At 37.1% G+C, this 27,762-nt stretch overlaps 3 protein-coding genes across 5 annotated transcripts; 1 reads left to right on the plus strand and 2 right to left on the minus strand.

Annotated features, from left to right (window-relative positions):
- Positions 1-6,709: 6,709 nt before the first annotated feature.
- On the minus strand, positions 6,710-10,408 carry rabggtb (Rab geranylgeranyltransferase subunit beta). Of its 3 annotated transcripts, none has more exons than XM_056240933.1 (9): positions 10,281-10,408; positions 9,932-10,039; positions 9,629-9,826; positions 9,070-9,175; positions 8,923-8,966; positions 8,707-8,817; positions 8,493-8,618; positions 7,728-7,877; positions 6,710-7,568 (listed from the first exon to the last, which is right to left on the minus strand). In XM_056240933.1, exons 1-9 carry the CDS (start codon positions 10,281-10,283, stop codon positions 7,428-7,430), a joined length of 987 nt encoding a protein of 328 aa, XP_056096908.1. In that variant the 5' UTR covers positions 10,284-10,408; the 3' UTR covers positions 6,710-7,427. The 3 variants fall into 3 exon arrangements, with proteins under 3 accessions (XP_056096908.1, XP_056096907.1, XP_056096909.1); XM_056240932.1 differs by having other exon boundaries at positions 8,923-8,975; positions 10,281-10,407; XM_056240934.1 differs by lacking the exons at positions 8,923-8,966; positions 9,070-9,175.
- Positions 10,409-11,339: 931 nt separating this feature from the next.
- Positions 11,340-14,951, minus strand: acadm (acyl-CoA dehydrogenase medium chain). The gene is made up of 12 exons (XM_056240940.1): positions 14,792-14,951; positions 14,144-14,255; positions 13,934-14,031; positions 13,783-13,852; positions 12,911-13,011; positions 12,746-12,826; positions 12,513-12,643; positions 12,335-12,443; positions 12,078-12,218; positions 11,896-11,991; positions 11,525-11,773; positions 11,340-11,442 (listed from the first exon to the last, which is right to left on the minus strand). The coding sequence occupies exons 1-12, from the start codon at positions 14,804-14,806 to the stop codon at positions 11,371-11,373; spliced, it is 1,275 nt and encodes a 424-aa protein (XP_056096915.1). The 5' UTR covers positions 14,807-14,951; the 3' UTR covers positions 11,340-11,370.
- A 416-nt stretch (positions 14,952-15,367) lies between these two features.
- hectd3 (HECT domain containing 3) lies at positions 15,368-27,129 on the plus strand. Its single transcript, XM_056240925.1, has 21 exons — positions 15,368-15,965; positions 16,214-16,374; positions 17,436-17,528; positions 17,964-18,099; positions 18,225-18,346; positions 18,661-18,774; positions 19,068-19,150; positions 19,252-19,417; positions 19,498-19,579; positions 19,875-20,057; positions 20,625-20,677; positions 24,797-24,861; positions 24,935-25,038; positions 25,211-25,324; positions 25,429-25,518; positions 25,621-25,827; positions 25,972-26,101; positions 26,386-26,460; positions 26,562-26,643; positions 26,743-26,814; positions 26,912-27,129. The coding sequence occupies exons 1-21, from the start codon at positions 15,618-15,620 to the stop codon at positions 26,994-26,996; spliced, it is 2,565 nt and encodes an 854-aa protein (XP_056096900.1). The 5' UTR covers positions 15,368-15,617; the 3' UTR covers positions 26,997-27,129.
- The last annotated feature ends 633 nt before the right edge of the window (positions 27,130-27,762 follow it).

A 27,762-nucleotide genomic window follows, 5' to 3' on the forward strand; every position in this document is an offset into this window, starting at 1 on the left:
TGTGAGAAAAGATGCATTGTCTAGAGTTGACCAGTATTATTTTGTCTCAGCTTTGTATAGAATAGATGTTATATGAATATTTTAGAATGGGCGAGAGATTTAGATTCTCTGCAGACATTGATTGAAAGGTGCTAAAAGGTCTTTTTGATTTCTTTCTCCTCCCAAAATTAAATGATGACAAAACACAACACAGCACATATCTAAAAACTTATTTGTTTTGCTATTCACTGCTAAATTTTCCTGATCTGTAAAGTTCATTTTTGTACAGTATCTAAATGTTGATTTTTAAAGTAACTTTATGTAACTAAATTGTGCAACATTATAGAAAATTATGTGCTTAAGAGAATACTTGATATTATCTCTTTTTGAGATAAAAAAGAAATGGCTTTAGGCATCCTGTGTATGATTTTCACATTTGTTCAAGATTAATCATTTTCTTCAACAAGGATGCATTTAATCCATCAAAAGTGACAGACATTTATAATGTTAAAAATATTTCTGTTTCAAATAAATGCTGTTCTTTTTTTAAATAAAACAAATCAGTTTCCACAAAAATAGTGCAACCGTTGTAATCAACATAGGGAGTTAACTAGTTAACTGAGGTTCGGGAGCGGGGTCACGCCTCAACCAATCACCTGACTTTTCAAAACCTTCTTATATCAGGCCGCCTCTTGCAGTACTGTGTTTGTCTCGTTCTCCCGAACCCTCCCCTCCCCTCTCTCCTCTCATCCATGATTCAACCATTATACCGTCCCCTCTTCTCTCCCCTTCCAGGTTGTTTTGGGGGGTCCTAATCACTCAGCCTACATTTAACTGAGATGATGCCCCCACTCAGAGTCTCCAGGCCACCAACACCAGATGCCCAGATCTGACTACCATCCCTTTCCCCTTCCCATTCATCCCTAACTTTCTTCAATAAATAATTCTCCAACATTGATGGATGTGGCGTGGTGCTTGCTTGTGATTGATAATAATTAGAAATGTTTCTTGAGCAGCAAATCATAGAATGATTTCTGAAGGACCATTTGACACTGAAGACTGGAGTAATGATGCTGACATTTTAAAATATATTAAAATAGAAAACAGTTATTTTAAATGGTAATGATATTTCACAATATTACTGTTTCACTGTATTTTAGTTTTACTGTATTATTTTACTGTATTCATTGTCATTTATTGAATTGTAAGTGTTTTAGTCATTCATTTATACAAGTATAAACTAAAATATTATAGAATTTGTACTTCTATTATAACTCTTAAAATGTAATTAAAAAAGATGATTATAATAATGACAATAGATAAATCAAATTAGTGCAGCCTTTGTGAGCATAAGAGACTTCTTTCAAAAATATTTTAATATATTACCAACCCCCGGACTTCTGAACAGTAATGTATGCCATATAATGTACTAAAAGCAAAATATATATTAGATTTTAAATAATACTTAAGGTTATGAAAGTAAACAAAAAGGAAACGTACATTCATTCAAAAATATTGCTATTTCCAAAAACAAATTTTGTTGCCCCTATATTTACACATTTAGCTCCATTTACATTTACCTTTTAATTTGAAAAACTCCTTTTGCCATTTTTTCCCACACAGATTGGGTTGCTTCATCTATATTAAATAAAACAGAATTTTTATTTTATGTTTTATTATTATTAATATTATTATTATTGTCATATACTTTGACACTAACCTTTCCTTAAAGGGATAGTTCACCCAAAAATGAAAATGCTGTCATCAATTACTCATCCTCAAGTTTTTCCAAAATTGTATGAATTTCTTTCTTCTGAACATAAAAAAAATATATATTTTGAAGAATGTCGGTAAGTAACCCAACAATTGATAGATTTTTTCCATACTCTGGAAGTCAGTGGCTACCATCAACTGTTTGGTTACCCATATCCTTTAATGTATCTTCTTTTGTGTTCAGCAGAAGAAATAAATTCATACAGGTTTGAAACTATGGTTTGAAACAACGTGAGGGGGAGTAAATGATGACAGAATTTTTATTTTTGGGTGAACTATCCCTTTAAAGCAGTGGTTCTCAATCCTGGTCCTAGGGAGCCACTGCTCTGCACAGTTTGTATGTCTCCCTCATTTAACACACCTGATTCAGATCCTCAGCTCGTTAGGAAAGAGCTTTATTAACTGAAGTGGGTGTGTCAGATAAAGGAGACATATAAAATGTGCAGAGCAGTGGCTCCCTAGGACCAAGATTGAGAACAACTGCTTTAAAGGGAAGCTTTTAGCTCTGCTGTAGAATTTTGGATTATTTTGTCCAATGTCCTGAAAGACCAGCCTCAAGAAATCTCTTACCTAAACCATGAAAAATGTGATGAAACATGTTTAATACTTTAGCAGAAGTTATTCAGCCTATTTTACAGACATTTAAGATGTGATTGATTTGACGCTGTGTTTTCGGATGCGGGACGGATGGAATGAGTCATGGTCATACATGACAAGACATTCAGGCGGGTGTCTGCTGATACCGGCTCTAGGCTTTGGCCTGGATGCTCATCCAACTATTAGGTGAGGGATCAGTAGCCTGGCTGGGCTCAGAAAAGTGAATGTCCTATCTGAATATTTTATGCAATGTAGACTATGATAAAAAATACATGCGCTAGAAAAGCATCAGTGCTGGATCTGCAGACTTGGAGATGGTGCTGCAGATGCAAACCAAACCGCCAGTTTGAGGCTGATTTTAGAGGCATTCAGAATGATTATTAGGCTACTGATGATTAAAATGGCTAGTATAAATGGTGAGTAAAAGATTTATGCCTTACATACTCAGTCTGTGTCACAGTATGATGCGCCATTTGTATTATGCTGCCATTTATAATAATAATTTTAATGAAATGTTAGACTCAATAATATAAGTAACACAGCATGTGTGTTACATGCTGATTTCCCCATGAAAAATAGATGTTTGCTGCCCCCTTGTGAATTAGACCTTTTAGTACCCTTAGTCTGTTGAGTGTTTTCTCCATATTTGTATTGTCATTCATGCCACATATAAAGCTAATCTCTCACAGAACTTTACTTTTGATTCATATTTCAAATATTCAAAGGAATAGTCCACCCAAAAATGTAAATTTTGTCATTATTTACTCACCCTCATCATGTATTTCCAAACCTGCGCTTTTTTTTCTTCTTCTGGTGAACACAAAATGGGATATTTTGAAGAATGTTGATAACCAAAGAGTTTCAGTTCCTATTGACTTACTTTACAATTTTTGTCCATGTAATGGAAGCCGATGGGAACCAAAACAAATTGTTATCAACATCCTTCAAAATATCGGCAGAATATATATCATCATTTACTCACATAAGGGTGAGTAAATGACAGAATAGTATTTTGGATGGACTATTTCCTTTTAACCAATGTCTTATGCCTGTATCTGCGGCACATATACGGTCTCCAACAGTTCCCTGAGGTACAACACAAACACACACGTCTCAAGGCTCCTGAACAGTCATTACATGTTTCATCTGTCTGAGGCATGAGCTCTGAAAGCGAGAAAAGCGAACACATCGAGGGTTGAACATCTACAGAGAGCACACTTCAAAAACTATTATGAAATGAAAAGGTTTGTGGATGAGCGAGTAATTCTGTGCAGAGATCACAGGAGATCAATGTTTTTGATCAACAAAGAAATACAAGAGCTTCAAAAGACCTTGATGGACATAAACCTGATAAGCGGATATTGTCATGAAGCCTCATCTGAGATCAGTGAGTATGGCCTTTTCAACTTTCAAGAATCCAAGGAAAGAAAACACATGTGGAAATATTGACTTCAATGTTGAAAGCGGTGACTCAGTGAAGTCCAAACGCATGTTTAGCCAGAAGCATGACGGTTTGGGTGATGAAACCTCTGTTGATTGTGAAAGGGATCTGTCAGAAGTCAAAAAGCATACATTGACTCTACAAACGTATAAAAAATCCAACACTAATACTTACATTTCACCACATAAGGATGTAAAAAACAATAAGGATTACTTAAAAGCCTCATTGTCTCATTTCGAGTTCTCCTTAAGGGAATGCAGTGAAAAAGATGAGGATAAAAGTGATGGATGTCCTCAGAAGAGTTTGCCCAAGAGCCCTTCATATATCGCAGAGACAGATCTGAAGAACAGTTCCTCGACTCCTAGACATTTCACCCTTGACAGAAGAGCAAAACAAGTGCATCAAAGACGACAAAAAGTCACTCTTCATAAGAGTCCTGCTCCAGGAATGAGGAACCCTTTGCTTGAACACCATTGTTGTTATATGGGTATATACAGCAGCAAGACCAAGACAGCAAGTCATTGTCAAGATACTTACAAAATAAAGATGGCATGGACAACAGCCGAAGTCACATATCTAAAGCAGCCATTAAGCACAGCCTTAATCTGCTCATCAAAGAATACAATCATTCTCAAAATGCTGATATGGTGAGCAACAAAAAGCAGAGGGGTTTGCAGGAAAAGGTGTCTAACTTTGTGTCAGAGCTTTCAGAGTTCAGGTGTGACGTGTGACATTCTGTAGTTTAGTTCTTCTGTTTTACTTTAAATAAACCAACATTATAATTTATTATTTTAATATTACAGAGGATCCTCAGAACTAGCATAAAGACCCACATTACACACGTCAGATAACGATGATAACCATCATCCTAAAGTAGAGTAATCAATTCCTTGTTTTATAGGCTATGGGGTCTTAAATTTATAAACAATTGATTGGTAAATCTTTCCACACTATTACATGAAACTCACTCATCATCCTCTGAGGGATTCAAATTCCTTTCTATCTGATTCACACTTCATGGACGGATGGACATACTGCCCTACATTCAGGTCATCAATAGAGGCATCAATATCATTCTGCAATGTTTCCAGGCTTGGAAAAGAAGCACAGACATGAAAAAGATGTACTTGTTTTATCTACTTGAAAAAGGTGAAAGAGAGAGCCTGTTGCTAATGGGATGTCTTTCCAGTTGGCTTGTTTTTCTTATTATAACACAAATGCAGAGCTGGATTTTTTTTTCTCTAGTGGATGAATAAAATGGTTCAAACAAAAGACAGTGTTTGAAGATTATGCAGGCAAAGTTAATGTACTGATTTCACCATGTCTTATTAATTTATCATAATCAAGTAAATCTCACATTCATAAAGGAAGCCAAATATTTACAGGTGAGTAAACATTAGCTATGAATTACCTCCAGTGCAAACTTATTTCAATAGAGAAACCAAACAGGCTAATGCATTTTAAGCACATCTTTGTATCCCTGTCACATAAACCAGTGGATCTACACCTTTCTGACTCTTTCCAAGAGGATTTATTTTGAAGGGGATCCTATCTAAGCTGATTTATACTTCAGGTACTTTATTGTAATAAAAATAAACTCAATATTTTTTAGTTTAATGTAATATTACCAAATATAGTTCAGTTTAATGTAATATTTATATTTAGTGTTTTGTAGGGTGTAAATTAAGATGAACTTTTTTGTAATTTTGGTACATTTCTCTAATCATCCTTATTTGTTTTTACTTTTTTTTTTTACATACAGCAACACAATTGCATTTAGTCAATTACCAGACGCCTTTATCCAAAGCGACTTACAAACGAGGAATACAGCAAGTGATTCATCATGAAGAGGCAAACAACGCAAGAAGTGCTCAAAAATACAAAGTTTCAGTCATTGCTTATAGTAGCATAAGCTAGACAAGGGAGGGATTAAAGGAAAAGGAAATTGTACATAATCAACTGCATGAATGTATCTAAGCGAAAGAGAAAATGCTTTTATGATGTGCACAAGTGACAATAGGTAATGTGGAGGTTGAACAAGCAGTCGCAAGGATTTCAATTGTGATCTGAGAAATGTACCAAAGCAACTGAGAGAAACTGATAACTAAAATAAAAAAAAGTTAGCCTTATTGAGAATCACTATTCCAAACCTTTAATCTTACGCCTTATGAGCAAATGCTTAAAATTATTTGACTTGTAGTGTGTTAATAAAAATCAATACCCAGTTTTTGTTACTTTGTATCAAAAATTACTAACAAAATTACATGTTTTTGCCTGAAAAAAAAGAAAGATCAAATTTAAAACGGTTCATGATGCTTTTGGTGTTATGGTTTCTTAAGTGTTAAAACTGATCCAAATGCCTTTATAAAACTAACAGAGGCAGTAGAGGGTGTTGTGTAACAGGAGACAGCGGTGACATGTGGCACATCTCTCGCAGTCACACTCTGAACAGGTTGTAATGAGAGCCAGTGGGGTTTCAGCGTAGCCTAACAACCCTTGTGTTTGTTTCTGCATATCAGTCAGGGATCTGTAGATTGCTGCTCTCCTGATGATTTCACACACTCTGAATTGATTGCCTCTTCACTTTTCCAACTACGTGCTCATATACTTGAAAGTTATAGAGATTTTTTTTTTTTACTGAATACAAATTTAAAAGCCCTGTGTAAAAAGCCTATTGTGTGACATTGAAAGCAAGATTGACTAAAAATGGCAATCAATTGTTGAAAGGTTTTTTAGATTATACAAATTTCTAACCTACAGTGCGCAAAGAAATGTACAAGCACTACTGAGGAACATCACGTAACAGCAGGCCACCGAAATCTCTTCACAATCAGTGTCAGAAGCTCTAGGGGTGATGAACATCAACAGATTAACACCTGACAATGAATTATCCAAATTACACCAATGAAGCAAAATCACTTGAGTTTTTGATATCAACATCACATTTATTCCATCCCACACCACAGGCATGTTCACACACTGGCATCGATGCCAGAACGAAAGAATAATTCATCATTCATACCACAACAGCAAAACTCTCTCCCAAATCAGTTGCAAACCGAACACGACTTTTAAAATGGCCGCACAATAGTTCTCATGAATGCTTTAGGGATGTGATAACTAACAAAACCTTGATGATTGGTGTGAACAAACTACAGTAAGAGAATTTGGACATAAAACTATTTTCTCATGCATAAAAAGTATGATGTAACACATGTAAATGTTAGTTTTGCATACTCACTTTGAAAAAGCCATCAGAGATGAGTGAGTGATCTCTCCCCTCATAGACTAAATGCTTGTGATACAAAAAGTGACCTGCTGAATTAGTCATATAAATAAAGTTATGTTTCTATACACAGTGAAAGCTGTAATAATATCAGATGTACCTCTTCAACCAGCATCTTTAAAGAAAGAAAGCCTACTAACGGATGCAAGTTCTGTAATATTGTGCCTACATGATGACCAGAACAAATCTCTGAACAAAAGCACACAATGTTTTTCTAAATCCTTGGTCCCTCTAAGAGGTGTGCCGATCGTTAGTTGTAGATGAGAGCTTTCCACGGTTTGCTCGTTTTAAAACTGGGCTGGCTGTGCAGGTGAAGGAGAAGTGTAAAACGGCCATGCTGAACATGTAAACTTAGCTCAGCAAGTCTGGTTGGAGGCCAATTCTCTGAAGCACATCCTCGGGCATGCAAAACACAGGGTTCACCGGTTTGATCTGCTCATCTCCCAGCAAAGACAGACCAGCCACACCAAACAGAGTGTGGAAAGGATCCACCTGGACAGAAAGACGAATGAAAAATATACATTATACTCATAACAATGAACTGCAGAGACTGATAAGATCTGTTTAAAGAATGGTAAGTCCTATAGAAATAACAAGCGAAATATTTACGCATATGCAACATTTCTGTGTGACAAACTCCATAGAGCTTACCATGTCTCCAGGTCTGTCAGCGAACCCTCCAGTCTCTTCATCCTGGCAGGCAAGAATAAAATTGCGCAGTTTCGCTTTGTCAATCCAGTGAATTCTGCCAATGATCTTCAAAGACGCAAGAACCCACCAGGAATAGCAGACATCAGGCAGCTGAAATTAGAAAAAAAATAAAATCATCCACAGTTGTATTTGCTCTTTCAGATATAACATAGTATCTAGGACATAGTTGTGAAAATGTCATTATTTTTTATTTTGTTTATTTATTTGGTCAATTTCAGTTTAGTTTTAAGGTGTAAACATAAATTTCATTTAATTGATTTGTTAAATAGTTAAAAAAATATTTGTATTATTTTTATTTAGTTTCAATAGGCTATACGGTTCAGTTTTAATATTTTATAACACCACAAATTGTACTCAATTCAACTTTATTTCCAGACTCAAGGTCCATTAGAAAAGAAACAATAACAGACAATACAAAATACAATATAATACAAAACACTTAAAAGAGACAATTATACCATAATATACTATATATATGATCCCGCAACAATGACTGGATCAGATGCTCTCTTCCTGAGCAGAATGCAGAATGATAGTCAAAAATCAGATTAAATCATACTATCCAGCATTGATAGAAAATATGAGAACCAATGTCATTTCATCTGTAATACCATTTAGGTTTTTTTTATTCTTTTAACACTTTTATATGATATTAATTAACAAAGTTATTTTTCATGAATACCTATGATCTACAAGACATCTTACCTTCTCTGGTCTCCCATTCAGGCCTCCTGATGGCAACTGTCTTTCACAGAGCCACCAGCCCAACAGATCTGCATTTACTTGATGAAGCTGCCCAGTGACGGACAAGAAACCTGTGCAGCAGTAAATCTGAAGACAGGATGAGAAAAACATGACTGAGAGACAGAGCATCACTTACAAATACACTAAAAGGGCATAACAACCACAAATATCTCACCTGACCAGCATGAGACTCTGAACCAGGCCTACAACCAAACCCACCATCAAAGTTCATACAGGACAGCACAAACTCAACGGCCTTGTCCATGTTGATAGCATCCAACTTGCCCTACAGAGAAATGAGTCTTGTTATATGTATTTAAAGCCTTCAAAGGTTGCAGGAAACACCATAAAAGGCAATTGAATATAATATTGAATGCAAAAGAATTCAGACCAGTAGTGCCAATGTCGCAACCGCACAAAAGGAAAACCGTGTATCTATTTCACCTGTTAAGGAAAAAAACAGGCCTTCATGTAGTCATGTACCATTTAAATGTTGTTTATTTAACTAAAGACAGAAAAAAAAAATATATAAATGTACCCCATTTGTCCCCGGCGAATGAGCCGTCCTCCTGCTGCAGTCCTCTAACATAGTCCACCACTTTGTCCACATCCATGACATTAATGCAATCATACAAGGACAGGATCTAAAAAAAAGAAAAAAAAGAAATTCCCCCCATGAATTTCCACTTCTGTGTAGTAATCTTTGTACAGCCATTTATTAATCATTATGGTGGCCTTGTATGGAATATTGCAGCATTTATTAGAAATAATCTGTGCATTTCGTTATTTAAAAAAAGAAAAAGTATGAGCCCTCATAATCTTTAATCAAAATAACTCCCCCTCCCTCTTGCTGCGAAATCTCTTCTCTGACGACGTGTTTACTGGCGTGAGGGCGGTACCTGTCACTCACATGAGATCAACCAATAGCAAACCACAACAATCCAACGATCCAATCAATTCCCGATGGACAAAATCAATTCCCGCCCCACATTTTTTTCTTGTTCAGAAAGAAGTTTCCCTTGGATATACGTCACAATATATAAATATAAATAAAAGAAGACAATGACAACTTCAGTTTCTTGCCGATTCCTGCTGACCTGTACAGCACTGAGGGTGTAGAGAAGATGAGGGTCGTGGCCGATGCTGGCGCTGATGCCTCCACAGTCGTGCTGGCAGGACTTGATGAAGTCTATGATCTCCTCACGGTTCATTCGAGAGAGCTGACCCATCAGGTCCATTACTGTCAGACCCCAGTAGATGCCACTCATTCTCAAGTACTCTGACAGCGTGTACTCCTGCAAGAGCCGGTGCGAAATTCATGGGAATTAACATCCAATTTAGTTAATTAATTGAAGGGCAAACATTTTTTTTGTGTGTATTTTTATAAGCCATCAACTTACATAATCATCCTTCTTGGAGCCATAGACTGCAATATAGTCTGCATGCTTTTCTAGGAGGAGAGTGTTTGGAGCATCAGGTTTAATGATCACGTCTTTAACCTGGGTTCCCTGAAAGAAAAAAATAGTTGTCACTTTCTGACAATAAGCTCAAAAACAGCAGTCTGGTACATTCCTTTTAGCTCAGACTGTAAACTGTGCTGAATTGACTGGGCGTATGACATGACATGCTGCAATCGTCTTTTAATGTGCGCTGTTTTCTTCACAATCGCATGCCCTTTCTTTACGGGGGAAACATTATTTGATACACAATTAAATAACTATAAAAGCGAAGTACTGTGTTTTACATTACCATCCTGGCGGAGACGTAAGAGAGGACTACAGGCGTACTTCAGCAGCCACACACATTGTACATCATCACATTACTCGCCATTTCTACGGGTGCTCGTGAAGGACAAAAAAACATTTACTGGTGACGTTATGCGATTCTGCATTCGCATCTTCTAAACAGACGTTTATATTCACTCATTATGTCACAAAGTGGAGAAAGCAAGATAGGTTGTCCTTAACATTTTTTCTCCAGATTATTGTCATAATCTGAACAACATATATTGTTATGCTGAACTAGTTTTATGAGCCGTTTTTATAGTTTATTTATTTTCTAAGGGGGTTGCAAGCTGTTAGCAAAATTGTAACTTAGACGTTTAAATTTAAAAACAATTTAAAATAGTGATTTGTGGGATTCCTACCTTTTTCTAATAAAAAAAAAATGCGGGTAACATTACACATTTTTTTTTTATTGGGGTATTTTTTCCTATATCAAAACAAAATTCATATATATATATATATTATAATTTTTTTGCAATAGGAAGTGATTAGAAATTTAGTTTTTTTACTTGTTTACCCAACATAACTTCTTGAGTCACAATTTGTATTACATTTTTCATAATGGGGCAAATCATTAGGTCACACGAAATGTAGGACACAGCTAAATTACTTTTTAATTTTGCAATTAAAATGTAAATACAGTTTCTACTACTGGCCACAATCATTAGGGCAAGAAAAGACACTTTTTCAAAGCAGATTTTTTATTTTTTTTATTTTGAGGACGTAATCAGTTACAAAAAAATTCAGAAAGAGCTCTGTAACCATGTTAACTTTGTTCAGCTTAACATTTGTTAAGAAGAAATATTTGATGTTGAGCTCTGCAAAGCAGTTTAACATTTGTCATCTTAACATTTGATCAACTTAGTTGTTTAACGCTACAAACACAAAGACGGCAAGGCATGCTGATATGACATAAGGCAAAGTGAGTTCTGTGTAGGCAATTTACAATCGATTAGATACAATCCTGAGATCTATTGATCAAATACATCATCGTGTACAAAAATATGCTAAACCAAACGATTAGCTCTTGGCATGGAAGTCCTGGGTTTACAGGTTCACTGTTTGAATCTCCCAAGATGTTCTCTTGAGATGATGAGCCTTTGGATTTGAGCAGTCCCTTCATAAATCTGTGGATTCAGACAATAAGCCATTAATCAAATTTTAGCATCTTTAAAAATGAACAAATTAATAAAGGTCTACAATCCTAACCTGGTAAATCTTAGCGTCTCTCATCAGCTTCTCCACAGGATATTCACTATTGAAACCGTTCCCACCAAAGATCTGGACGGCATCAGTGGCACACTGGTTTGCAATGTCTCCAGCAAAGGCCTTGGCAATCGAAGCATAGTAGGTGTTCCTGCGGCCCTCATCCACTTCCCAAGCTGCTCTCTGATAGGCCATCCTGGCAAGCTCCACTTTCATGGCCATTTCAGCCAGAAGGAATGACACTGCCTGGTGCTGGGGGTCAGAAAACAGAAGCAGCTTATTCATTATTTTTACTGTACAATTAAGTAGATTTATTTTAGAATTTACTGTATTAACTTCATAGTATCAGTTTAGGTTGTCAAACATATTCCCACCTCAGCAATAAACTTGCCAAAAGTCTTTCTTTCCAAAGCATACTTTGTGGCCTCTTCCAGTGCTCTCTGTGCAAGTCCCACTGCACCAGCAGCCACCTGAAAAGCATCAAGATGTGGTTGACATGTGATTAGCCAACTGCAATTTGTTAGAAGTACAGTAATAACTGCAAAAGGACTCTTACTGGTGGTCTGGTCTTGTCAAAGGCACCCATGGCAATCTTGAAGCCGGCTCCTTCTCCAATCAAAACATTCTCCTTCGGGATTCTTACATCCTCAAACGTGATGCCCCTGGTGTCTGAGCATCTCTGGCCCATGTTCAGTTCCTGTTAAACAGAAGAATGTAGACATAAGCAAATAATGAAAAAATCTCAAAGTGGTATTAATATAGTGTTTAAGTATCGTCTGAGTGCATCAGACTGCGGTTGTCAGCAGCTCTTACCTTTCTGCCAGGCTGGACTCCTGGGGTGTCAGCTTCAACAATAAAGCCTGTGAAAGCCTTGCTAGTAGGACATTTGGGATCGGAATCTGTGCGGGCCAGGAGGAAGTACCTTTAAATGCAAACAAAAAGGTTTATAATTGACTCAAAAATAGTTATGAATCCAAAGCAGTTCACCTACCAGTTCGCTTTTCCTCCATTGGTGATCCACATTTTCTGACCGTTGACCACATACTCGTCTCCTTTCTTCACAGCCCGGGTCTTTATCGCAGCCACATCAGAGCCTGCTCCCGGCTCGGTCACACAGTACGCCTGTCAACACGGTCACATGCAAAAGCGTGTATCTATGTACTTACTATTGCTAAGGGAAAGCTTCATAAATATTGATGATTAGAAAAATGATGCCAAACTTACACACATTAGAGGTTCTTCTGTCATTCTGCCCAAATATTTCTTCTTCTGGGCATCATTACCAGCAATAATGACTGGCATTTGCTGCATGGGGAAAAAATGACCATTTAATATAATTATTAAATGAATCACACTCAAAAATAAGGTCCTATTTTAAACTCCACTTACTCCCAGAGAGTTTGCCTCAATGGCTGTCTGTACACCAGTGCAACCAAAGGCCAGCTCCTCTGTGATGAGACAGGCATCAAATATGCCCAGACCCATTCCACCTGGAACATATTGCAATATCCAACATGGTCAGAATTAAAAGAATAGTTGTCCTCATGTTGATCCAAACTCCTCTGACTTAAATTAAAGAATATCTTGGGTATTTCACTTTGATATATAAAAAGAAAGGAGGCCTGAGGCTGCCAAGCTCTAAAATGACATAAAAAGCACCATAAAAGCAGGGGTAGATGCAATGGACCCCCAAATATTATCATCCTCAAGCAAGGGACACCCATCCTAAGATTTAAAAGGCATCTATATAGTTCCTCGGATACTTAATTTGTACTATGAAATATATTTTTTTAATAAAGTAAAAATATTATCTGGAAAATGTTTTGTTTCTATTAAGTTTCTTTTTTTTTTTTTAAATGCATTTATTTATTCAATCATTTACTTATTTTACATTTCCAGGGACCCCCTAGCACCCCCGGATACCACTTTGAAAACCCCTGCCATAAAAGTAATATAAAAGGGTTCCATTTGACTTTCACGCTGCATTTCATCTTAAATGTCAGGATGTACTTTACACACAGCTTTCGTGTGGCTTTATACATATGGACTACTTTTATGATACTTTTATGGTATAACTGCATGGAAACTAGCAAACAGTAGATTATTAAAATATCTTTATGCTTAATGGATTTTTTTTTTTTTGCTTTTTTGTTTAGGTTTGGATTTGGAATGACATGAAGGTGAGTAAATGATGACAGAATGATAATTTTGGGCATCAGCCTATAGGTCACTCAATAATGCTAGGACCTTAAAGTACCTACCACAGTCCTCAGGAATATGTCCATTCATTAGACCCAGCTCCCATGCTCTCTTAATGAGAGGAAATGGATACTGCCAGGAGGAAATCACCAATTACAATTTATGTAAATCAAAATATGTATTATGGTGGAAAGGTAGATTTAAATAACTTACTTCACCACTTCTATCATATGATGGGGCAGCTGGGACAATCTCCTCTCGTGCAAACTTTCTTGCTAACTCCTGGAACTCTTTCTGCTGGTCAGTTAATTCTGTTAAATTTGAGGAATAGTGTGTTGAGATGGTGTAATGGTGCTTTGGCATTTTTGAAAACACAGTGAGCAGAAGTAACATTATAATCATAGGATGATCATACATACATACCAAAGCTAAAGCCTCCATGAGCTCCCTTCAAGCTGGCAGTCGCTGCTTTGGCACTAGCTTGAGGGCCAGAACTCTGAAACCTGAGTCCAGCCTGAACACCTGCCCTCAAAACCTGTTGGACAATGATTAAATACAGATCATTACAAATGTCTACACTGACCAGACGATTTTAAAGATTTACCACGATAAAATTACGTCATACAAATAATCCACAATTTAACCTATACATATTGCATTTAATCACGGTCATCTTAATTTAATAAAATCTAATTTAAAAATAATATAATTCTAATATAGAATGAATTTGGCAAAAGTATGATACTGTATATTTGCAGTACAGTATGCCAAGACAAGGTTTATATCCTGCCAGGCAAGACAGGGTTACAAAATGAGAAGAGCAAAAACTTCACCACATTAATCAATAAACTTATCACAAAAACTTCATGATCCCAGATGTAATGATATTATCTCTTAACTGCGTAGACTAAGTTAGTTGTTCGTCGACTAGGAATTCAGCTTATCTAACAGCCTAGCGTTAGGCTAGCTAGCTCTCAAATTCACCAGAATTTAGATTTGAAACAAATAAAATGGCATGCATATGCAAAAGAGTTACTGTTCGCAAATACGTCAGGAGAAATGTGTATTTACCTTGTTAAAAAGCATCGCTATTTCTCAGCTGCAGCAGCTCAGATCCTTCAATGCCCTTACAATGTTCACCAAACAGAAATCATGAAATGCCAACCAATCAACGACCTCTGTTTTATCACGTGAGGTTAGCACCGTCGCTCTAGTGACTTTTGCCCTACTTTTGTTATAAAACCCCAATGATAAAAATATTAGATCTTTTTATGAAGATTTTTTTAATCCTCAAGACCATTAGTCTGTCAAACTGAGGAAAAGCGTGTCCTCAATAATCTTATTAATAATATGTTAAAGAAATAACCTTCAACCTTCTTTTCTGTATTTAATACGACATCAATTAATTTATTCATATACTTGATAAATACAATTGTATAAATGAAATAAATGTATAGAGGGATTGCTTGGATAGTACGAGACCCCATCCAATCTTAATTAAATTATTTAAATAATCCTAATGCTTATTTAAAAAGGTAGGATTTAAAAACGTTATGACTTTAAAATGAAGAAGAAAAATAATAAACCAAAATGAGTGGAGTGTAACAGTCTTTCCAGTAGGGGGGAGCACACACATGGGCGGGTCGCCCTTTAGACTGGTGACATAGCTGTCTTGACAGATGCCAGTATACGTAGCTCTGTCGCTAGTAAAAATGCTTAACTGTATCTAGTCTTTTGTCGTACTGTTCGTTTATTACATCGTATCTCAATAAAAGCGGACAGACAGGTAAAAAATGACAAGCATATGCGAGTGTAATGCTTGCTGACGGCCGAACTGCTCAGTTTTGACACATCCTCAGATAGCTTTCCGGCTAGCGCACTCAAACTTGAGGAGGGAATGTCTCCGGACGTCAACTCCAACATCCTCCTGGGGAGAATACGCTTTTTAAACAAATGCATTGAATGTTTCAGAAAGAGTGAACATCTGCCGGAGTCCCTGTGTTACGTGCCGAAAGAGGTTTGCTACAAAATCTGTAAGGATTCGTCGTCGGGCTCCGTTTCCGCGTCCTCGTCAACAGCTGGCAACTCAGGTGGCAAAAGCGTGGTGTCGGTGAGGGAGAGCCCGCATCAGGCGCCACACAAGAAATCATGCAAGTGCAACATCGAGCCCAAGAAATCGACATGTATACGGACAACAGGGGAGGAGTACTGCAACGGCCATGGCCTGTGGGTCAAAATAAGCAAGGTAGAACATTTATATGTATGATTAGGTGTTGCCTGGAACTGGTGTCAGAGTCAGACGATATTCTTATTGATCTGCTGTATCATTATTGATATCAGAATACACGGGACTTCCTGGTTCATGACGTCACTGCTTGTAATCTGTTGGTGTGGCTCCCGGAATCTTCCACTCTTCAGCTCAATGGACATTCAAATGAGAGTCAGCCTGTTTTGTTTGTCCCTCTGATTGTTTGAGTGCTCTGTCCATCACAGGAGCAGCTGGAGGAGTATCGTGCTGGTCTGGATATAGAGGAGGGCTGGATCCTGGTGTGTAAACACACAGAAGGTGGAGACCGACTTGTTCCGGTGGAATCTCCCGAAACCATCAGCCGCCAACAGCAGCTCTTTGGCTATGACCACAAGCCTTGTAGCAGGTTTGTGAAATTTGAAATGTCCACCATTCTCTATTTCCCTGATCCATGTAAACTTACACTGTGAATCTTTAAATTGTGAGCACAATTTTGACATTCAAAAGTACATTTATTTATTTAAAGATAATTGCTTGTATTCAGCAGTGATGCATCAATTAATCAAAAGTGACATTAAAGATAGATAGATAGGTAGATAGATAGATATAGTTTTATTTGTCCTCGAGAGGAAATAAGTTTCCAATGTAGATGCGTAAATTACACAGACAATGCATAACATGTTAAATTATCGACATATCATAATACAATCACAGACATCACAAAAAATAGAGAGAGCATAAGATGACATATCCATGGCTGATTTCCTATGTGTTTAGAGCTCGTATAGATACAAGAACAAAACTCTTACTATACCTGGCCTCTCTACACATCTATATCTCCAGCCAGAAGGCAGGGGGATACAAATTTCAAAATGTTACAAAAGATTTCTATTTCAAATAAAAGCTGTGCGTTTGAACTTTCTATTCATCAAATATTCATGAAAAATTGTTTCCACAAAAGTATTAAACAGCTGTTTTCAACATTGACAGTAATTAGAAATGTTTCTTGAGCAGCAAACATCATATTAGAATGATTTCTGAAGGATCATGTGACACTGAAGATTGGAGTAATGATGATGAAAATTCAGCTTCGCCATTACAGGGATAAATTACGTTTTAAAATATATATTAGTTATTAATATTATATTAAAATATTGAACATATTTATTTTAATTTGTAATAATATTTCACAATGTTACTGTTTTTACTGTTTTTTATCAAATAATTGCAGCCTTAGTGAGCATAAGAGACTTTAAAGTAACACTTCAATCAACTATTATAAAATAAGCTGCCATTCAAATTTAACTTGGAAGTCTGACATATTCAGTTTAGTTACGGCTCAGTACTTCAATTGATTGTCAATGTGAAATGCGTGTATGTACATATAAAACTGTTGATAGTAAAAAAAAAAATTCTGACGATTCAACGGATATAAATAACCAACATTTTTCCTTAACGGCTTTGTAGGTGGGAGCAGGTGGTGGATGTGGAAAACTCCTTACACATGGGTGCCAAACCCAAGGTTGCCGAGCCGGACGAGGCCGCTGTTCGAAAGCTGAGGTGAATGGATGCTCTGACACAAAAATTTAAAAATGGCAAAACAATTCTCTATAATATAATTAAACAAAACTCTCTGTGATATTTCCTGTTTTAGTCTAATTAATATTTTCTAATATTAATAATAAGCAGTTTTCAATAATTTTTTCTAAGAATAATCAAATCTATGGCCAAAAAAATGTATATATATATATATATATATATATATATATTTTTTTTTTTTAATGAGCCTGTTTTCTTCAATATGATATCAGAATATTAAAAAACATGCTTTTGTAGAAGAGGTGTATTCAAGTAAAGTTAAAATAAAAACTAAAATAATTTTATGTACAGTATGAATTACATTTTTTGAATAAATGATTAGATCCAGAAAAAAAATAGCATCATGATATTGACCCAGATCTGCCCTAATTCTGTGAGGCAATCTCTGTCTTCCAGGTATGTCCCTCCTACATGGATGTTTGAATGTGATGAGGACCTTGTACACTACTTCTACGACCACATTGGGAAGGAAGATGAAAATCTTGGCAGTGTGAAGCAATGCGTGACCAGCATTGATGTGTCTTCTAGTTCGGTATGTGAGGGCTTAGTATCATTTTGTGTAATAGTGGAGGGCAGATGGCTGTGAGTGAACATATCAGATGTTCTAGACTAGTTCTAAGTAGTACTAGTAGTAAATGAGAGTTTTTATGTTTGAAGGAGGACCCCAGTGGTGGTGCAAGCTGCCTGACAGATGGAGACACTGAGACATTCTGGGAGAGCGATGGCATGCAGGGACAGCACTGGATCCGTCTGCACATGAAGAGAGGCACTGTGGTCAAGTAAGGACAACTGATTTGCTAGTCACTCTAATTACCATGGACTTTGTTCACAATGCACTCAAACCTGGTTTGGTTATCAAATCCGAACCTTTGAGACTGACTGTCTGAAATCAGAGTTTGCTCAGACCGTGTTGTCAATATTCGGTGTGTCTACATCGTATGAAATCCGATCTGATCGCATTCCAAAAAATCAGATTTTTATTGGATTCAAACATCATCTGTTTGTAAACATCATATTTGATCTGAATGTATTTGAGTCAGATTATAAACTTTGAACATAAAAACATAAATTATTTTATTTTCTCTTCCTTTAGCAAACTGATATTAACAGTGGACTCAACAGATGATAACTACATGCCCAAAAGAGTGACTGTATATGGTGGAGAGGGAGATAATCTCAAGAAATGCAGTGATGTAACAATAGATGAGTAAGTAATGTGTTTTATTATTTAAAGCCTACTAAACGTTTTTGGTGCAGTGTTTTGTTTGTAAAGAGTGCTTGGGATATTTACATTTTTAATTTCTCTTTGTTATTTTGTTATCTAATTCAATAACTTTCATACATTTTATGTGTGGTTTAAAAGTCCAGTTTTTGGGGCCAGTTATCATTTTATATGTATATGCTCATGCTATATTAGTAGCACCATTTTCAAGTTATAAATATGTAAAAGCTATATAAAGTTTTGAATATTGCAACAGTATGGCTTTATTTCTCTCATAGCAACTTAATAGGAGAGGTTTGTGTTCTGGAGGACATGACATCACATTTGCCTGTCATAGAGATCAGGATTGAGGAATGCAGAGGTAAGATTAATCTGACATGACATGCTGTCATCTGAAAGACAAAGCCTCATGACTGTTCATCTCGATTCTTAGATATTTCTTGTCATTATATTTTCCTGTAGATGAGGGAATCGATGTACGGATCAGGGGTCTAAAGATCAAATCGTCCTGCGAGCGTGACTTGGGCCTCAACGCAGACGTGTTCCAGTCTCCCAACCTAGTGCGCTACCCGAGATTGGAGGGCACTCCTCCTGATGTCCTCTATCGCCGTGCTCTGGTCATTCAGAGGTAACACCCAGCAATATGTGATTTGGTAAGGCCTATATGTGAGCTTTTGTCGACTCTCAGTGTTGTTTTTTTGTGTCTAGGTTCATCACACTCCTGGACAGTCTATTGCCACATATGGTGCCTGCCTGGGACTACAGCCTTGGAACATTCAACCAGATCAAAGTTAGTACTCTTTTCTAGGACAAGTGTGTCCTGTTTGTATATCAGAAGTTTAAACTGGCAAGGCTTTAAATCGCATGCAAATAATAAACTTTCGTGATGATGAAAAAACGTAATGTCACGTGAGAGTAACCGTGATAGAGATGATAATCAAAAAAAACTGTAACAGATAGAATGTGCAGCATGAGGCAAATGTTGGAGACATTTTAATCACTCACAATCTAATAATGGCATATCGCACACCCCATGCCAAACTCTCTTTATTAACTCTTTCCTCAAACTTTGTTCTGCTCTGTAGTGCATAAAGCAGTTCCTGCTGTTGTCTAAGCGTCGCTCTGCCCTCATCACCCAGTGCCTGAAGGACTCTGAGACCAGTAAGCCTAACTTCATGCCCCGCCTTTACATCAACCGTCGGCTTGCCATGGAGCACCGTGACAACCCCACTCTGGACTCCACGTGTAAAAATGCTGTCTTCACTCAGGTAGTCCACAAAACATGTGCCAATATATGTACAAAATGTATTTGTTTTGTGTTTGCCTTACATTTATACTAGCGTTTTTTTTTTAAGAAATGAGTGCTGCATTCAGCAAAACACTTTCAAAATGTTACTAAAGATTTCTATTTCAAATAAATGCTGTGCGTTTGAACTTTCTATTCATCAAATATTCATGAAAAAGTGTTTCCACAAAAGTATTAAACAGCTGTTTTCAACATTGACAGTAATTAGAAATGTTTCTTAAGCAGCAAATCATCATATTAGAATGATTTCTGAAGGATCATGTGACACTGAAGACTGGAGTAATGATGCTGAAAATTCAGCTTCGCCATTACAGGAATAAATAGCTTTTTTTAATATATTGAAATAGAAAACAGTTATTTTTATTGTAATGTTATACAATGTTTACAATACTACCATTTGTACTGTATTTTTTATCAAACAAATGCAGCCTTGGTGCGAATAAGAGACTTAAAAACCGTACAGAGATAAAAAAAAAAACACCCCAGTCTTTTGAATAGTAGTGTTTATAATTTTATTGTCGTTATGTAGGTGTATGAGGGTCTGAAGCCGTCTGACAAGTATGAAAAAACTCTGGACTACAGGTAGTCTCTCTCTCTCTCTCTCTCTCTCTCTCTCTCTCTCTCTCTATATATATATATATATATATGAAGAGTTTGGTTCCAAAACGCAATAAATCCATTTAGATTAATTTGAGTAAAAATGTGTTTTCTTTACCAAGAAAGTGGAAAGATGAAAACCACTATTTTCTGTTTCAAACTTTCACATAGCATTTGTATGTCATAATAACAAAACAAAAAAAATCCAGGTTTTGATTTTCAAAGATTTATTATAAAAACTGATTTTTTTTTTCCCCAAAATGGAATAAATCCTTTTTTTTTTTCATATTGAAACTGTTGAAAATACACAACGTAAGTTTATTAGTATAATATTTTTATTAAAGGGATACTCCACCGGTTTTTCATATTAAACTGTTATTCCCTTAACTAAGACGAGTTGATACATACCTCTCTCGTCTCAGTGCGTGCACTATATCGCTCTGTATTGCCACAAAACTATGTTAGCACTTAGCTTAGCCCAGTGCATTAAATATGGGCCAAAAAGAGAAGCGACCAAACACTTCCTCGTTTTCCCTATTTAAACACATTTACTCGAGTAGTGTAACTCGACCTAGGCTGGTGACACAAAATAAAACGTTGTGTTTTTCTAAGCGTTTAAAATTGATGACTATATTGTATGGCGGAATACCATTGCAAATGCTTTTGAGCACTTCGACTTTGCGCAATAATATCATCACTCGTGAAAAGGCCTCTTACCGGCTCCCGCTTCCTCTCCCCCTCCCGGAGATTTCCGTCAATACAACCAACGTGACTTTACTACCTGTGCTATTAGCAAACTGCAGATCATTTGCAATGGCGGACTTTGTAGATGATTATGACTTCTTTGTAGCAGACCCAGAGCCATATCTGTTTGAACCCGAGTACACGGAGGAGGAATTAGCTCTTATGGACCGTGAGAGGAAAGAACATTTTTACGACTGCCGGGTGAATCATCGCTGCAAACGCGTCGCTTGCCGCGACACATGCGATTTGTCCAGGGTCTTCTGGATCTACACTGACCCCCACCTTCGATTGCAATACCTGGTCCCATTCTAAACAGCATAGGCTCTCAATTTCGGTCGGCATCTGTTCGCAACAGTCACACTTGCACCACCAATTGCTGTTTGCCCGTGGTCTTTCGCCAGCTCCGGTCTGTTCTGGATCATATCTTTCTTCCCTCTCACGGTACATAAGAGCTAATTCCTCCTCCGTGTACTCGGGTTCAAACAGATATGGCTCTGGGTCTGCTACAAAGAAGTCATAATCATCTACAAAGTCCGCCATTACAAATGATCTGCAGTTTGCTAATAGCACAGGTAGTAAAAGTCACGTTGGTTGTATTGACGGAAATGAGAGGGAGGGGGAGAGGAAGCGGGAGCCGGTAAGAGGCCTTTTCACGAGTGATGATATTATTGCGCCAAGTCGAAGTGCTCAAAAGCACTTGTTATGGTATTCCGCCATACAATATAGTCATCAATTTTAAACGCTTAGAAAAGCGCAACGTTTTATTTTGTGTCACCAGCCTAGGTCGAGTTACACTACTCGAGTAAATGTGTTTAAATAGGGAAAACGAGGAAGTGTTTGGTCGCTTCTCTTTTTGGCCCATATTTAATGCACTGGGCTAAGCTAAGTGCTAACATAGTTTTGCGGCAATACAGAGCGATATAGTGCACGCACTGAGACGAGAGAGGTATGTATCAACTCGTCTTAGTTAAGGGAATAACATAGTTTAATATGAAAAACCGGTGGAGTATCCCTTTAAGAACTGTAAAGAAGATTGAAAACATTTTTCCTCCTCCCGAGTGCCTCATCTTCTTAATCTCCTCACGTAAATGATTCGATTTCGATGCCTTACGTTTCTTACCCACCGCAGAAACAACCACAGGTTCATCGATGCCTTCAAAATTATTCATTTTTTTGTTTGTTTGTTGATCGAAAAGTACAAAATAGATAAGAAAAACTAGGAAGCTGGGTGCATTTAAGGCGCTGCCGTTACTGTTTACATTGCGTGGAATGGTGCGTTGTGATTGGTTGAGAGTGGAATGGTGCGTTGTGATTGGTTGAGAGCGGATATATCGCATTCTGCAGAGAGGGGAGACTGGCGTTTGTCGCTGTTTGGAAAGAAAGGGAGAAAACATGACAGAATAACACGGCGGATATCGCATTTTACTTAAAATTAAGCATTGACTTTTCAATACCAACCAGATACAATACTGATTTTTGCAGTAACTAATTTTTTTTTTTTTAAATGGCGTTTATCGCGTTTTGGAACCAAACTCTTCATATATCGTGAAATCACAGAAGTTACTGGACTTTATTGTACTTAATGTTTTTAAATAGTCAAAATGCTCCAAAAAATAGTTCTAATAAACAATCACTCTATTATACTTTATACACACAAATATACAGTGGTGTGAATAAGTTATTACCCCCATGCTAAAGTTGCCTAAAAAGAGGAATAAAAAATCATCTTTTGGAAATTGATCTTAATGCCTTAATTAGAAAAATGAGGAAAAATCCAACCTTTAAGGACACCAATTTTCTTTGTGTATGAATAATGTATCATAAATAAATAAATGTTCTTCCTTAAAATACAGGGTGCATAAGTCAGGCCCCCCCCTATGTTAAATTCCCATAGAGTCAGGCAGATTTTTATTTTTAAAGGCCAGTTATTTCCTGGATCCAGGATAATATGCATCCTGATAAAGTTCCCTTGGCCTTTGGAATTAAAATATCCCACATAATCACATTCCCTTCACCATACCTAGAGATTGGCATGGTGTTATTTCAGTTAGCCTAATAGCTGGTTTGATTTGCATTGAAAGATGATCTTATGGAAAGTACCCCATGCCAATCTCTAGGTATGGTGAAGGGAATGTGATGATGTGGGATATTTTAATTCCAAAGGCCAAGGGAACTTTATCAGGATGCATATTATCCTGGATCCAGGAAATAACTGGCCTTTAAAAATAAAAATCTGCCTGACTCTATGGGAATTTAACATAGGGGGGGGGGGGGGGGGCCTGACTTATGCACCCTGTATTTTAAAGGGGTGGTTGATTATGATTTCAGTTTTCTAACTTTAGTTAGTGTGTAATGTTGCTGTTTGAGCATAAACAACATCTGCAAAGTTACAACGCTCAAAGTTCAAAGCAAAGGGAGATATTTGCTTTTAAAGAAATCGTTTTTTTAAGGACTACAACAAACGGCTGGTAGGAATAACACGAGCTTCCTCCCGGGTTAGTGACATCACTAACCCTAAAATTTACATAAACCCTGCCCCCAGGAATACAGTCCATGTTGAGAAGAGGAAGAGCTGTTGTAGTCAAGCACATTTGTGAGTCAGCTCAAACTGTAGCATCCGTCCTTTCACATGCAATAGAAAGTCACTCTGTGTACATCTCACAACAGTCCCTATACAAGCAATTTATAGATTATCCTGACAGAATATGCTAATTGAAGATAGTTAACTCCACATCAGCAACATAAATTCATCAACTAACCATTCAGAGATGTCCTGTTGCATTCTACATGTTGTCACTTCTTCTTAGTCTCTCCATCTTTGTTTGACTCCGGTTTAAACATAAAAGGCATAACAGTTTCGGACATTTTAGCGTGTGTCTGCGTGAGGTAATCGGAGCTGCTAACACACACACTCTTGAAGCCCCGCCCACTGTGTCGGGAGCTGCAGGTCATTTGCATTTAAAGGGCCAGACACAAAACGGTGCGTTTTTGCTAACCCTCAAAAAGTGACAACTTTAACATGCTATATAAAAATATCTGTGGGGTATTTTGAGCTAAAACTTCACATACACACTCTGGGGACATCAGATATTTATTTTACATCTTGTGAAAAGGGCATTATACCACCCCTTTAAGGAAGAACATTTATTTATTTATGATACATTATTCATACACAAAGAAAATTGGTGTCCTTAAAGGTTGGATTTTTCCTCATTTTTCTAATTAAGGCATTAAGATCAATTTCCAAAAGATGATTTTTTTATTCCTCTTTTTAGGCAACTTTAGCATGGGGGTAATAACTTATTCACACCACTGTATATATATATATATATATTATTATTATTATTTTCTTTATTACAGGTGGCCAGCACGATATGACCAGTGGTGGGAGTGTAAATTCATTGCAGAAGGCATCATCGATCAAGGTCATAGAGTGATAAACTTATTTCACGTGTCTGAAATAAAACAGTATCCTCATCTGAGATTTCTTTCTAGCAGGCGGTGGATTTCGAGACAGCCTGGCAGACATGTCTGAAGAGCTTTGTCCCAGCTCATCAGAGTGCCCTGTACCACTTCCATTCTTCAGCCGAACCTCTAACCAGGTAACAAACAAGTTATTGCATGCACTGTCCTTTTCTTTCTGTAATTGTACATTAATGTATTTATTTATTTTTTACCCCGCTGTAGTCCATTGCAGTGGAGTTGACTCTAATGTAACTGACAAGGTAGTTATGAACCTCTCTTTATACAAAGATTAAACTGTTTTTGGATTAGGGAGCTGGAGAGGCCAGAGACTTCTATGTGCCAAATCCTTCATGCAGAGAATTCCACAAGTTTGAGTGGATTGGGCAACTAATGGGCGCAGCTCTTCGTGGAAAAGACTTTCTGGTCAGTTGTGTTGTGTAATTGCAGTGGGACCTTAGTATTCATTTAAAGTTAGCTTTCCTTGATCATTTGGTAGAAAAGGGGATTTCATCATATTCATCCTTTAGGTTCTGGCTTTGCCAGGGCTGGTGTGGAAGCAGCTGATTGGGGAAACAGTCAGCTGGACGAAAGATTTTCCTGCAGTAGATTCAGTGCTGGTAAGAAGCCCATGTATCTCTCCCGCAGTCTTTTCTTTGCATCTTGGTGCTGACTACTGGAATCAGTGGAACTGATGGAACATGTTTGATGTTGTTCCTTAGGTGAAGTTGTTGGAGGCTATGGAGCATATGGACAAGGACACATTTGACTTTAAGTTCGGCCAGGAGCTTGTGTACACCACACCCCTGAGTGACGGGCGGCTGGTGGAGCTGATTCCAGGAGGAAGTGGAGTGGTGGTCCGGTATGAGGATCGCATGGAGTTCATACGCCTGGTACAGAAATCGAGACTAGAAGAGAGCCGGGAACAGGTGAGAAAAAAGTCTGTTAAAACTATTGCATTTGGAATTAACAGAAAAAACGAAATCCTTTTTGAGGACGTACTAAGCATATATTTCTCGATCAGTCCATTAAATCCTGTGCTTAATCCAAGCTGTGTTCCTGCACTACTACAGGTAGCTGCGATACAGGCAGGACTGGTGAAAGTGGTCCCGCAAGCTGTGCTCGATCTCCTGACATGGCAGGAAGTGGAGAAGAAAGTGTGCGGAGACCCAGAGATCACAGTGGAGGCCCTTAAACGCCTCAGTGAGTCATACAGCAGCTGACATGAGCATTAAATAATTGATATTCTCTGCCTCAGCATGAATTCTCGAAGGCGCTGAACCGAATAGTGGATGAAAGTATTACAGCTCTGTACAGCAGTCATTCACAACTAGTTTTACTTCAGGACCCAAGTTTTATATTGAATTTGAATTGAGTGTTTTGTTTTGCTAGAATTTTATCAAATGTTTGTTAATGTGATGGGAATTTTCATATATATTACATTAAATTACTTGCATTATATATGTTTTTTATTTATTTTCTATCAGCACGCTATGAAGACTTGGAACAAACAGATGTCAGAGTGCAGTACTTATGGGAAGCCCTGATGAACTTCACCAATGGTTAGTAAGGTTCCTTATCGTACGTAAAACAACTGTTTCTAGTAATTTGCAAAAGGAAGTACCTAAATTATTCATGTTGATTTTATTTACACTTTTGCCAGAGGATCGTAGCAGGTTTTTGAGGTTTGTGACTGGCAGAAGTCGTCTTCCTGCTCCAATTTACATCTTCCCAGACAAACAAGGGTAAGTAGTAAAAAAAAAATAACAAGAGATGTTCATTTAGGTAATGTTCATTTAGGTTGTGATCTGAATAAACATTAAACAAATGCATTTTTTTTCAAGGTCTGAAACCACAGATGCACTTCCTCAATCTTCCACATGTTCCAGCACCCTTTATCTACCCAAATACCCAAGGTGTGTTTATGTAATATAATATTTGGATGATTTCACAATAACTGAATAAAAAGTTATTACCTTTTTTGACTGCATTTTAAATGTGTTTAATCCGCAGTGCTAAAGTTTGTGAAGAGAAGCTTCGCTATGCTGCATATAACTGTGTGGCCATCGACACAGACATGAGCCCTTGGGAGGAGTGACCTGATTTTGCCATGTTTACTAATTTTACACAGCAGGGTTTTGGCATAAATGAACTGTAGCACCGTGCACATGACCATGTCTACACTTTTGCCAATTACATCTGTACAGTATAAATAAATATGTTATAAACAACTCCTGGTTTGCAGTTCTTTCAAGCTTATTAATTAAACTTTGAAATTGTGGGGAAATCGACAGTGACCACTCATGACAATTTCAATGTAGCATTTTGTATTTTCTTATTTCATATAAATATTATTATTTTTTACAAAATATATTTACCAGTATAACAATTTGAAATATTGAACTGAAGAAATTATTTTTTATTTTGTTAAGTCCACCTTTTGCTTTACTGACAGCAGCACTGAAGCTACATGAACTTCAAGAACGCCATGATCCAACAGAACTGCTTGTGCTTCAATTGAAGTCAGAACATCTGACAGATGCTCACATGAGCAATGTCATATTTGAAAGATGAAATAGTTCAGAATCAAATTTCTTAGTTTTACATTTTTCAAAAGCCTAAAACTTTGTAACTTTATTAAAAATCCTAATTCTGACACTATTTGTTCATTAGCTCTGTGTCCCCATATATTTACTAAAAGTCACCAGTGTTTAAAGTTAAAGTCATCAATGTTTAGTAAAGTGAATGTTGTTTCTTCAAGTCCAGACATCAGTTACTGACATATTTTCATGTAGGCTACTCTTCTCAAAAGAACATTGCTTATGATTGTTTGCAAAAACAGAGACGACTATAAATATACTATA

Source organism: Rhinichthys klamathensis, unplaced genomic scaffold (genome assembly GCF_029890125.1).
Source record: "Rhinichthys klamathensis goyatoka isolate OS25496 unplaced genomic scaffold, OSU_Roscu_1.1 h1tg000624l_1, whole genome shotgun sequence".
NCBI lineage: Eukaryota > Metazoa > Chordata > Actinopteri > Cypriniformes > Leuciscidae > Rhinichthys > Rhinichthys klamathensis.

What these genes read in the sequence shown, in the direction of transcription:
- rabggtb (XM_056240932.1), bottom strand. An exon ending in ACACCCTCAGTGCTGTACAG is followed by an intron (nt 9,176 to 9,628) that starts GTCAGCAGGAAT and finishes TCTTTTTTTTAG; the next exon opens with ATCCTGTCCTTGTATGATTG. An exon ending in CAGAGTCTCATGCTGGTCAG is followed by an intron (nt 8,619 to 8,706) that starts GTGAGATATTTG and finishes TCCTGTCTTCAG; the next exon opens with ATTTACTGCTGCACAGGTTT.
- acadm (XM_056240940.1), bottom strand. An exon ending in TTGACAAGACCAGACCACCA is followed by an intron (nt 11,992 to 12,077) that starts GTAAGAGTCCTT and finishes GATGCTTTTCAG; the next exon opens with GTGGCTGCTGGTGCAGTGGG. An exon ending in TTGGCAAGTTTATTGCTGAG is followed by an intron (nt 11,774 to 11,895) that starts GTGGGAATATGT and finishes TCTGACCCCCAG; the next exon opens with CACCAGGCAGTGTCATTCCT.
- hectd3 (XM_056240925.1), top strand. Translation starts at nt 15,618, where the DNA reads ATGTCTCCGGACGTCAACTCCAACATCCTCCTGGGGAGAATACGCTTT. An exon ending in CAGGATTGAGGAATGCAGAG is followed by an intron (nt 19,151 to 19,251) that starts GTAAGATTAATC and finishes ATTTTCCTGTAG; the next exon opens with ATGAGGGAATCGATGTACGG. An exon ending in TAGAAGAGAGCCGGGAACAG is followed by an intron (nt 25,828 to 25,971) that starts GTGAGAAAAAAG and finishes GCACTACTACAG; the next exon opens with GTAGCTGCGATACAGGCAGG.